The sequence below is a fragment of the Mustelus asterias genome, chromosome 31 (genome assembly GCF_964213995.1).
Source record: "Mustelus asterias chromosome 31, sMusAst1.hap1.1, whole genome shotgun sequence".
NCBI lineage: Eukaryota > Metazoa > Chordata > Chondrichthyes > Carcharhiniformes > Triakidae > Mustelus > Mustelus asterias.
In genome coordinates, this window is record NC_135831.1 from 4,921,441 (window position 1) to 4,934,044 (window position 12,604).

At 53.8% G+C, this 12,604-nt stretch overlaps 1 protein-coding gene across 1 annotated transcript in view; it reads left to right on the top strand.

Annotated features, from left to right (window-relative positions):
• The first annotated feature begins 217 nt into the window (after positions 1-217).
• The window catches only part of tnfsf12 (TNF superfamily member 12), a 92,401-nt gene continuing 80,014 nt past the window's right edge, over positions 218-12,604 (top strand). The window contains exon 1 of the mRNA XM_078200775.1: positions 218-481. Within this exon, the coding sequence (XP_078056901.1) occupies positions 311-481 (171 nt within the window). The 5' untranslated portion in view covers positions 218-310. The remainder of the gene's footprint in view (positions 482-12,604) is intronic.

Consider the following 12,604-nt stretch of genomic DNA (forward strand, 5'->3'; position numbering starts at 1 on the left):
GAATCCCAGCCGGCTATTTGGCCAGGCAAGGCATCATCAGACCCTCAGGCAGTGCTGCTGCCTCTTTAAATGTTTAGCTTTGGTGCGGGGAGAGGGGAGGGGGGGTGGGAAATAGAGAAAAAAAGTCAATTTCCTGTTGCCAAAATCTGTCTTCCTGGTGTCAGGGGCCAGCTCTAATCAGATCTTGTAATTGAAGGGGGAGGGAGAGAGAGAGAGAGGGGGGGGGGATTTAAATGCAACCCAGTTGTGGGCAAAGTTTTTGTCTCTCTGCAAACTTTCCCCAGGCAGCAGCCAGAGTAAAGGCGCTGCGATGGGACAGGGGGGCGGAATGGTGGTGGCGAGGAGGTTGAAGTGGAAGCTCCGGCTGCCTTTGCTGGTGTTGCTGACTGCTCTCGCCATGTCCCTGGCCACCCTGAGCCTGGCTGTGACAGCCCTGACCTGGGGAGAGTGTCGCTCTCTCTCGCAGGCTCTGCAGCAGCAAGTAAGTGAGTGACTGAGGGAGTGAGTGACTGAGGGTGACTGAGGGAGGGAGTGACTGAGGGAGGGAGGGAGGGGGCTACACAGCCTTGGGAGAGAGAGACGGGGGGGGGGGGGGGGGGAAACTGGCTGAATGAATGCAACCAGGGACTGGCAAAGGAGAACAGGCTGTCATTCTGTTCCGTTGCGTTGCGCTGGTGGGGTTGGAGAGACTCTGCGGAGATCCGCGTTTCCACTGAGAGTGGCTCTTTCTGAATAGTTTTGGTGCAGCGTTCAGGAGGTGAGACAGCAGTGGAAAGTTTGCGAAACTTCTTTATTTGCGACGCGGCCTGTGGGTGTGTATGTTGTCTGTGTGTGTGTATGTTGTCTGTGTGTGTGTATGTTGTCTGTGTGTGTATGTTGTCTGTGTGTGTATGTTGTCTCTGTGTGTGTATGTTGTCTCTGTGTGTGTATGTTGTCTCTGTGTGTGTATGTTGTCTGTGTGTGTGTATGTTGTCTGTGTGTGTGTATGTTGTCTGTGTGTGTGTATGTTGTCTCTGTGTGTGTATGTTGTCTCTGTGTGTGTATGTTGTCTCTGTGTGTGTATGTTGTCTCTGTGTGTGTATGTTGTCTCTGTGTGTGTATGTTGTCTGTGTGTGTGTATGTTGTCTGTGTGTGTGTATGTTGTCTGTGTGTGTGTATGTTGTCTGTGTGTGTGTATGTTGTCTGTGTGTGTGTATGTTGTCTGTGTGTGTGTATGTTGTCTGTGTGTGTGTATGTTGTCTGTGTGTGTGTATGTTGTCTGTGTGTGTGTATGTTGTCTGTGTGTGTGTATGTTGTCTGTGTGTGTGTATGTTGTCTGTGTGTGTGTATGTTGTCTGTGTGTGTGTATGTTGTCTGTGTGTGTGTATGTTGTCTGTGTGTGTGTATGTTGTCTGTGTGTGTGTATGTTGTCTGTGTGTGTGTATGTTGTCTGTGTGTGTGTATGTTGTCTGTGTGTGTGTGTATGTTGTCTGTGTGTGTGTGTATGTTGTCTGTGTGTGTGTGTATGTTGTCTGTGTGTGTGTGTGTATGTTGTCTGTGTGTGTGTGTGTATGTTGTCTCTGTGTGTGTGTGTTGTCTGTGTGTGTGGGCGGGCGCGCGGGCGCGTTGTCCCTGTGTGTGTGTGTGGGGCGCGCGGGCGCGTTGCCCCTGTGTGTGTGGGGCGCGCAGGCGCACGTAGTACCTGTGTATGGGCACGGGCCTGCCGGTACGTTGCCTCTGTGAGCGCGGGCGTCCCTGTGTCTGTCTGCGTATGTCACGTGTGAGTGTGTGTATAGCCAATCCCCCTAACCCGCACATCTTTGGACTGTGGGAGGAAACCGGAGCACCCGGAGGAAACCCACGCAGACACGGGGAGAATGTGCAGACTCCGCACAGACAGTGACCCGAGCCGGGAATCGAACCCGGGTCCCTGGAGCTGTGAGGCAGCAGCGCTAACCACTGTGCTACTGTGCCGCCCCATTTATGGGTTCAAGCCCTCACTTGGAACTCCCAGCATCTTTCGGAGGAGGTCGGAGGGGTGGAGGGAGAGAATGGAGTTAGAGGCCAGACCGGGTAAGGACGGCAGATTTCCTTCCCGAAAGGGGACATTAGTGAACCAGATGGATTTTTCCGACAATCGTTCATGGTCATCTTTGGACCTTTTAATTCCAAATTATTATTGAATTCAAATTTTACCATCTGCCGTGGTGGGATTCGAACACGACTCCCCAGAATATTGCCCTGGATCTCTGGATTACGAGTCCAGTGACAATCCCACAATGCCGTGGCCTCCCTCGTGCCCCCTGCGCTGACATTTACTATTCCCCCAAACCCGCGACACAGAAAGTAGATGATCTCATGGTCTTGTTCACATTATGGGATCTTGCTGTGCAGGCAGCCGCGTCGCCCACAGTGGCTGCACTTTGCGGTGGCCTCGGGAACCTCCCGCCCCCGAAGTCGGGGAAGGTGCCACGGGACACGCAGGAGCGAAACCCGAGCTCCCGCATGCCCTGGGAGTCAAACGTTAAAACAGAAAATACTGAGTGGGCGTCTGTGAGCGGGATTGGGTGCAGAGCTGCCTCGGGGGCGGGTTGTGGTTTGGCACTGAGGACAAACATTCCCAGCAGTGACGAACAACGCCCACCTGCAAACCGCCCCCCCCTTCATCCTCCCACACCCTGGTGCATTGTGGAATTCTTTGGCCACACACACACACACACACATTTGATTTGATTAATTATTGTCACATGTATTGGGATACAGTGAAAAGTATTGTTTCTTGCGCGCTATGCAAAGCATACCGTTCATAGAGAAGGAAAGGAGAGAGTGCAGAATGGAGTGTTACAGTCATAGCTAGGGTGTAGAGAAAGATCAACTTAATGCGAGGTAGGTCCATTCAAAAGTCTGACGGCAGCAGGGAAGAAGCTGTTCTTGAGTCGGTCGGTACGTGACCTCAGACTTTTGTATCCTTTTCCCGACGGAAGAAGGTGGAAGAGAGAATGTCCGGGGTGCGTGGGGGTCCTTGATTATGCTGGCTGCTTTTCCCCGGGGCAGCGGGAAGTGTAGACAGTCAGTGGATGGATGGGAGGCTGGTTTGCGTGATGGATTGCAGTGTGTGATCACAGAGAGAGAGGATCCTGAGGTCTTTCAGTCTTCGGTCCCCAGGTTTGGGCAGGTTCTGCCGGTGTCAGTGCCGCTGTCTCAGCAAGCCGGGGTCAACTGGATCCGCACTGGAGCAGAAGAGTGACCAAGTGTTTCACTCCAGGCTCAGCCATGAAGGTAGGCGGTGAGGGGGAAACCTTGGAATCCACCCCGGGGAACCATTCGGAAAGCATGTCCGGGGAGAGGGGGCCGTGTTTCTAATGGGATGCATCGTCCGGTCACTCTCTGAAGCTCTTTTGCTCTCATAGAATCAGAGAATCCCCACAGTGCAGAAGGAGGCCGTTCGGCCCATCGAGTCTGCACCAGCCACAATCCCACCCAGGCCCTATTCCCGTAACCCCATGCATTTACCTTAGCTGATCCCCCTGACCCCTGGCAATTTAGCGCGGCCGATCCACCTAACCTTTCGGACTGTGGGAGGAAACCGGAGCACCCGGAGGAAACCCACGCAGACACGGGGAGAATGTGCAGACTCCGCACAGACAGTGACCCCAAGCCGGGAATCGAACCCGGGTCCCTGGCGCTGTGAGGCAGCAGTGCTAACCACTGTGCCACCGCGCCACCCCAAATGATCAAAGTTCTGTTGCTCCCCTATTCCATCTCACACCTGATCCGCCCGGAGACCACGAACTTCCTTTTCCACACGCAGCAGCACAGCGGGTTAGCACGGCTGCCCCACAGCGCCAGGGACCCGGGTTCGATTCCCGGCTTGGGGTCACTGTCTGTGTGGAGTCTGCACGTTCTCCCCGTGTCTGCATGGGTTTCCTCCGGGTGCTCCAGTTTCCTCTCACAGTCCAAAAGTCGTGCTGGTTAGGGTGGATTGGCCGTGCTAAATTCTCCCTCAGTGTTACCGAACAGGAGTGCAGCGACTAGGGAAATTTCACAGTAACTTCTTGAAACCTCTCTCTCTTTGACAAAGCTTTTGATCATCTGCCCCAATATATCCTTATTTTTAAAAAACATTTATTCATAGGATGTGGGCATATAGAACATAGAAAAGCTACACCACAAACAGGCCCTTCGGCCCACAAGTTGTGCCAAACATGTCCCTACCTACTAGGCTTACCTATAACCCTCTATCTTACTAACCTCCATGAACTTATCCAAAAGTCTCTTAAAAGACCCTATTGAATCCGCCTCCACCTCTACCGGCAGCCAATTCCATGCACCCACCACCCTCTGAGTGAAAAACCTACCCCTGACATCTCCTCTGTACCTACTCCCCAGCACCCTAAACCTGTGGCCTCTCGTGACAACCATTTCAGCCCTGGGTAAAAGCCTCTGAGAATCCACTCTATCAATACCCCTCAACATCTTGTACACCTCTATCAGGTCACCTCTCATCCTTCGCCTCTCCAAGGAGAAAAGACCTAGCTCTCTCAACCTATCCTCATAAGGCAGGCCACCTAATCCAGGCAACATCCTTGTAAATCTCCTCTGCACCCTTTCTATGGCTTCCACATCCTTTCTGTAATGAGGCGACCAGAACTGGGCACAGTACTCCAGGTGGGGTCTGACCAGGGTCCTATACAGCTGCAGCATTATCTCCCGATTTCTAAACTCAATTCCTCTATTGATGAAGGCCAGTATTCCATACGCCTTCTTAACCACAGCCTCTACCTGCGACGCTGCTTTGAGCATCCTATGAACCCGGTCTCTGGCGAGACCCAACATTTATTGCCCATCCTTACTTGCCCCTCGAGAGGAGGTGGTGAGCCACTTTCTTGAACCTCTGCAGTGCATGTGCAGTGAAAGGGGTTTGTCACTGATAGTCCTGTGACGCCTTTTGGGCTGTTTTATCCTGTCTGGGGAGTTTAGTTAGTACACTGTCAGTGTCGACCGTTGAGATCTGCGGTCTGAGATTCAATTTCCACCATCTCCACAACTCCGACCGCCTGCCGCTAACAAAGACCGGATCTATGGATCTGGTGATCACACTACAGATCTTGATCAACTGGATGTGGGCCAAGGAGTGGCAGATGGAGTTTAATTCAGATAAATGCGAGGTGTCGCACTCTGGTACGAAAACCAAGATGTGGAGATGCCGGCGTTGGACTGGGGTTAACACAGTAAGAAGTTTAACAACACCAGGTTAAAGTCCAACAGGTTTATTTGGTAGCAAAAGCCACACAAGCTTTCGGAACTCCAAGCCAGACACGCTGACATCGTTTAAGACTTACCTGGATAGTCACATGAGCAGCCTGGGAATGGAGGGATACAAACGAATGGTCTAGTTGGACCAATGAGCGGCACAGGCTTGGAGGGCCGAAGGGCCTGTTTCCCGTGCTGTACTGTTCTTTGTTAGGAAGGGTGCAAAAAAGATTTCCAAGGATGTTACCGGGACTAGAAGGTTTGGGAGGTTGGATAGGCTGGGACTTTTTTTTCCCTGGAGTGCAGGAGGATGCGGGTGACCTTATAGAGGTTTATAAAACCATGAGGGCCATAGGTAGCCAAAGATCTTTTCTCCAGGGTCGGGGGAGTCTAAAACCAGAGCTGAAAGGGACCCGAGGGGGAAGCTTTTTCACACACAGGGTGGTGCGGTTTTGGAATGAGCTGCCAGAGGCGGTGGTAGAGGCGGGTATAATTAGAAACATAGAAAAACTACAGCACAAAACAGGCACTTCGGCCCCACAAGTTATGCCGAACATATCCCTACCTTCTAGGCCTACCTATAACCCTCCATCCTATTAAGTCCCATGTACTCATCCAGGAGTCTCTTAAAAGACCCGACTGAGTTTGCCTCCACCACCACTGACGGCAGCCGATTCCACTCGCCCACCACCCTCTGTGTGAAAAACCTCCCCCTAACATCTCCCCTGTACCTACCCCCCAGCACCTTAAACCTGTGTCCTCGCGTAGCAGACATTTCCACCCTGGGAAAAAGCCTCTGAGAGTCCACCCGATCTATGCCTCTCAACATCTTATACACCTCTATTAGGTCTCCTCTCATCCTACGTCTCTCCAAGGAGAAAAGACCGAGCTCCCTCAGCCTATCCTCATAAGGCATGCCACTCAATCCAGGCAACATCCTTGTAAATCTCCTCTGCACCCTTTCAATCTTTTCCACATCCTTCCTGGAATGAGGCGACCAGAACTGAGCACAGTACTCCAAGTGGGGTCTGACGAGGGTCTTATATAGCTGCATCATTATCCCCGGACTCCTAAACTCAATCCCTCGATTGATAAAGGCCAGCACACCATACGTCTTCTTAACCACCTCCTCCACCTGCGGGGCCGATTTTAGAGTCCTATGGACCCGGACCCCAAGGTCCTTCTGATCCTCTACAGTACTAAGAGTCTTTCCCTTTATATTGTACCATTGAAAAGATTTTTGGACAGATACATGGATAGCATGGGAAAGGTTTAGAGGGATATGGGCCAAACGCAGGCAAATGGGATGAGTTCAGGATAGGAAACTGGGTTGGCATGGGCGAGATGGGCTGAAGGGCCAGTTTCCGTGCTGGATGTCTCTGTGAATCTCCGCTGGATGGTGGACCCCCCGACATCCGGATCGCAGTGTGGGGCTACAGGCAGGTCCTGTATTTCTGAGTCACGCACAGTTCGTGGGCACTGGTTGAGCGAGGTCGCTGGCAGGGGGCTGAGGGGAGGGCAGCTGGCCAGCGATGTGGGGTCATACTGTCAGGGGTCAGGCGGGGCAGAGGTCGGGGGTCAGGGGTTGGAGGGTGAGCTCGATGTTGGCAACTGTCAGGGGTTATTGAGTGCCAGCGAGAACAGGAACTGCGAATGGGAACACCTTCACTCAGACACTCTTGGCCCTGCTTCTGGTTGGCAACCCGTTCTGAAGCCAAACTTAGCCAGTGACGCATGCTGTGGTGAATCTCCCACACACTGCAGAGCAAAACATCGCTGCCTGCTGTCAGCGTTCCAGGCAGAACGTGCTAACAATTCACGCAGCCTGGCACCCAGGTGTGTGGTTCCTGTAGGAGCCACGGCCGTCAGTCTCTGCACAGCAAGATCCCACAGGCAGCGGGGTGGCGATGAAAGCGCAGTCGACCAGGGAGAATTCCAGACCCTTCTTCCAAATACTGTCAGTGGTTTTCCTTACACCCGTCAGAGAGCGCTCCCTCAGCACTGACCCTCTGACAGTGCGGCGCTCCCTCAGCACTGACCCTCTGACAGTGCGGCACTCCCTCAGCACTGACCCTCTGACAGTGCGGCACTCCCTCAGCACTGACCCTCTGACAGTGCGGCACTCCCTCAGCACTGACCCTCTGACAGTGCGGCACTCCCTCAGCACTGACCCTCTGACAGTGCGGCACTCCCTCAGCACTGACCCTCTGACAGTGCGGCACTCCCTCAGCACTGACCCTCTGACAGTGCCGCACTCCCTCAGTACTGACCCTCTGACAGTGCCGCACTCCCTCAGTACTGACCCTCTGACAGTGCGGCACTCCCTCAGCACTGACCCTCTGACAGTGCGGCACTCCCTCAGCACTGACCCTCTGACAGTGCGGCACTCCCTCAGCACTGACCCTCTGACAGTGCGGCCCTCCCTCAGCACTGACCCTCTGACAGTACGGCACTCCCTCAGCACTGACCCTCTGACAGTGCCGCACTCCCTCAGTACTGACCCTCTGACAGTGCCGCACTCCCTCAGCACTGACCCTCTGACAGTGCGGCACTCCCTCAGCACTGACCCTCTGACAGTGCGGCACTCCCTCAGCACTGACCCTCTGACAGTGCGGCACTCCCTCAGCACTGACCCTCTGACAGTGCGGCACTCCCTCAGCACTGACCCTCTGGCAGTGCGGCACTCCCTCAGCACTGACCCTCTGACAGTGCGGCACTCCCTCAGCACTGACCCTCTGACAGTGCCGCACTCCCTCAGTACTGACCCTCTGACAGTGCGGCACTCCCTCAGCACTGACCCTCTGACAGTGCGGCACTCCCTCAGCGTTGCACTGAGAGTGTGAGGTTAAATCTTTGGACTCGTGTCTGGCAGGTTGGGGGTCAGGTCCCGAACCCACAGCCTCCTGTCTTGGAGGTGAGGGAGGTGCCCATGGTGCCAGGACTGGCAAGGCACGCCATCATTCACCAACACCAACGCTTGGCACCGAGGCAGGGGGTGAGATGTTGGCACTTTGAGGCAGCGAGGGGGTGGCACGGTTGCTTGACCGAGATCAGTGCAGGTTCAGAGGTCATGCCACGGTGGCAGGGTCAGCTGCTGATTGAGTGAGCTTGCTGGAGCTGTCAGGGAATCCTGCAGGCCCCTGCTGGTGTGGGAGGGCGAGAGGGGGCGAGTGAGGGGCAGAGGGAGGGAGGGGAAACGAGAAAGGGGGGTGGAGGAGGAGCGAGGGGGAGAGGGAAGGACGGAGCAGGGAGGGAGGGGCAGCAGGGAGGCTGTGGCCATTGGTAGCGAGCTCGTTAAAACACTACCAGCCTGCGGAGACTCCCTTCCTGTTGGTACCCGTGTACCAACTCTCTGCCACCCCCTCGCCCTCTGCCCCCCTCGCCCTCTGCCCCCCTCGCCCTCTGGTTGTCTGTGTGGGTTTCCTCCCACTGTCCAAAGATGTGTAGGTTCGATGGGTTGGCCTTAGTAAATGTGCAGCGTTACAGAGATGAATCATCCCACCCAGGCCCTCCCCTCTGCCCTATCAGAGAGTCGGTGCAGAATGGCCTCCTTCTGTACTGGAAGGATTTGATGATACTTTCTCTCTCTCTCTCTCTCTCTCTGTCACCTCATTGCGCCTCAAGCCGCCTCCCAGCTGTCTGAATGTCCCCTTGTGTCTCTGGGTGTTGTCCCTCTGTCGGACTCTCCTGTGAGGGTCTTGGGGATGTTTTTGCTGTGTTTCCGGGACTGGTTGTTAGTGGAAGCGATGGACTGAATGGAACCGCATTGGTCAAGCGCAGGGTTTGAAAGCTTGCCGGAAGAGGCAAAGATTAATATTGACACAAAGCTCGCTCGCACGCTCACTTGCCCAGAACCACGAGGGACTGGCTGAGGGCCCACGAACTCTCAAAGCTGCTCCCTTGGTTAAGAAAGGACGAGGAAACTCGACCTCCCTCTGCAAGTTCCCCTGTGCTGAATGTTTGGCTGCGAAATTGTCCTCCAGCACAGCGGGGAGGTGTGTTTGAGTCTTCCACCCACTCAGCGTGGCTCCCCCGCTGGTCCCGGGACATCCTGTCCTTGGCGAAGATTTTGGCCACAATGGAGACTGTGTGTTCCTCCAGGGGGAAGCGGACTCCGGTCACGCAGTGAGGACACGGTCCTTATGACCCGTGAGACTGGCCAATAGGCCTCCCTCCTCCGCACCCCCCTGCCCCCTACCCTCACCATCGCAAAGACGGCCACGTGGAATGCCTGTAACTCAGCGAATGACCTGAAACCCTCTTCCCCCTCCCCTCCTCCCCCTCCCTGGGTAGGCCACTGAACCACACAGTGCGGCCTGGCCTGAGGGCTTGGCTGAGTCACGGTGGCACAGAGGTTCGCACTGCTGCCTCGCAGCGCCAGGGAACCAGATTCGATTCCCGGCTTGGGTCACTGTCTGTGCGGAGATGACACATTCTCCCCGTGTCTGCGTGGGTTTCCTCCGGGTGCTCCAGTTTCCTCCCACAGTCCGAAAGATGTGTAGATGAGGTGGATTGGCCATGCTAAATTGCCCCTTAGTGTCCAAAGATGTGTAGGTTAGGTGGATTGGCCATGCTAAATTGCCCCTTAGTGTCCAAAGATGTGCAGGTTAGGTGGATTGGCCATGCTAAATTGCCCCTTAGTGTCCAAAGATGTGTAGGTTAGGTGGATTGGCCATGCTAAATTGCCCCTTAGTGTCCAAAGATGTGCAGGTTAGGTGGATTGGCCATGCTAAATTGCCCCTTAGTGTCCAAAGATGTGCAGGTTAGGTGGATTGGCCGTGCTAAATTGCCCCTCAGTGCCCAAAGATGTGCAGGTTAGGGGGATTGGCCGTGCTAAATTGCCCCTTAGTGTCCAAAGATGTGCAGGTTAGGGGGATTGGCCATGCTAAATTGCCCCTTAGTGTCCAAAGATGTGTAGGTTAGGGGGATTGGCCGTGCTAAATTGCCCCTTAGTGTCCAAAGATGTGCAGGTTAGGGGGATTGGCCATGCTAAATTGCCCCGAGTGTCCTGGGAATGCCAAGGTTAGAGTGATTAGAGGGGTAAATATGTGGCATTACAGGGGTAGGGCCTGGGTGGCATCGTGATCGGTGCAGACTCGATGGGCCGAATGGCCTCCTTCGGCACTGCAGGGATTCTATGATGGGGTGCGTCCTCTAGAATAGCGGCGAGGCCATCTTACATTTTTCTTGGTTCGTTCACAGGATGTGGGCGTTTCTACGCTGGGCCCAGCTTTTATTGCCCATCCCTAATTGCCCCTTGGCTAGATGGGTGGAGAACTGGCTTGGCCATAGGAGACAGAGGGTAGTGGTCGAAGGGTCTTTTTCCGGCTGGAGGTCTGTGACCAGTGGCGTTCCGCAGGGCTCTGTACTGGGACCTCTGCTATTTGTGATATGTATAAATGATTTGGAAGAAGGTGTAACTGGTGTAATCAGCAAGTTTGCGGATGACACGAAGATGGCTGGACTTGCGGATAGCGAAGAGCATTGTCGGGCAATACAGCAGGATATAGATAGGCTGGAAAATTGGGCGGAGAGGTGGCAGATGGAGTTTAATCCGGATAAATGCGAAGTGATGCATTTTGGAAGAAATAATGTAGGGAGGAGTTATACAATAAATGGCAGAGTCATCAGGAGTATAGAAACACAGAGGGACCTGGGTGTGCAAGTCCACAAATCCTTGAAGGTGGCAACACAGGTGGAGAAGGTGGTGAAGAAGGCATATGGTATGCTTGCCTTTATAGGACGGGGTATAGAGTATAAAAGCTGGAGTCTGATGATGCAGCTGTATAGAACGCTGGTTAGGCCACATTTGGAGTACTGCGTCCAGTTCTGGTCGCCGCACTACCAGAAGGACGTGGAGGCTTTAGAGAGAGTGCAGAGAAGGTTTACCAGGATGTTGCCTGGTATGGAGGGTCTTAGCTATGAGGAGAGGTTGGGTAAACTGGGGTTGTTCTCCCTGGAAAGACGGAGAATGAGGGGAGATCTAATAGAGGTGTACAAGATTATGAAGGGTATAGATAGGGTGAACGGTGGGAAGCTTTTTCCCAGATCAGAAGTGACGTTCACGAGGGGTCACGGGCTCAAAGTGAGAGGGGCGAAGTATAACTCAGATATTAGAGGGATGTTTTTTACACAGAGGGTGGTGGGGGCCTGGAATGCGCTGCCAAGTAGGGTGGTGGAGGCAGGCACGCTGACATCGTTTCAGACTTACCTGGATAGTCACATGAGCAGCCTGGGAATGGAGGGATACAAACGATTGGTCTAGTTGGACCAAGGAGCAGCACAGGCTTGGAGGGCCGAAGGGCCTGTTTCCTGTGCTGTACTGTTCTTTGTTCTTTGCTCGGCCATTTCAGAGGGCAGTTAAGAGTCAACCACATTGCTGTGGCTCTGGAGTCACATGTAGGCCAGACCGGGTAAGGACGGCAGATTTCCTTCCCTAAAGGGACATTAGTGAACCAGATGGGTTTTTCCAACAATTGATAGTTGCGTGGTTACCATTAGACTTTTAATTCTAGATTTTTATTCAATTCGGCACGGTGGCACAGTGGTTAGCACAGTGCTAGGGACCCGGGCTCGATTCCGGCCTTGGGTCACTGTCTGTGTGGAGTTTCGTACATTCTCCTCATAGAACATAGAACATAGAAAGCCACAGCACAAACAGGCCCTTCGGCCCACAAGTTGCGCCGATCACATCCCCACCTCTAGGCCTATCTATAGCCCTCAATCCCATTAAATCCCATGTACTCATCCAGAAGTCTCTTAAAAGACCCCAACGAGTTTGCCTCCACCACCACCGACGTCAGCCGTTTCCACTCACCCACCACCCTCTGAGTGAAAAACTTACCCCTGACATCTCCTCTGTACCTACCCCCCAGCACCTTAAACCTGTGTCCTCTCGTAGCAACCATTTCAGCCCTTGGAAATAGCCTCTGAGAGTCTACCCTATCCAGACCTCTCAACATCTTGTAAACCTCTATCAGGTCACCTCTCATCCTTCGTCTCTCCAGGGAGAAGAGACCAAGCTCCCTCAACCTATCCTCATAAGGCATGCCCCCCAATCCAGGCAACCTCCTTGTAAATCTCCTCTGCACCCTTTCAATGGCTTCAACATCTTTCCTGTAATGAGGTGACCAGAACTGCGCGCAGTACTCCAAGTGGGGTCTAACCAGGGTCCTATAAAGCTGCAGCATTATCTCCCGACTCCTAAACTCAATCCCTCGATTAATGAAGGCCAGTACGCCGTACGCCTTCTTGACCGCATCCTCCACCTGCGAGGCCGATTTAAGAGTCCTATGGACCCGGACCCCAAGGTCCTTCTGATCCTCTACACTGCTAAGAATGGTACCCTTCATATTATACTGCTGCTTCATCC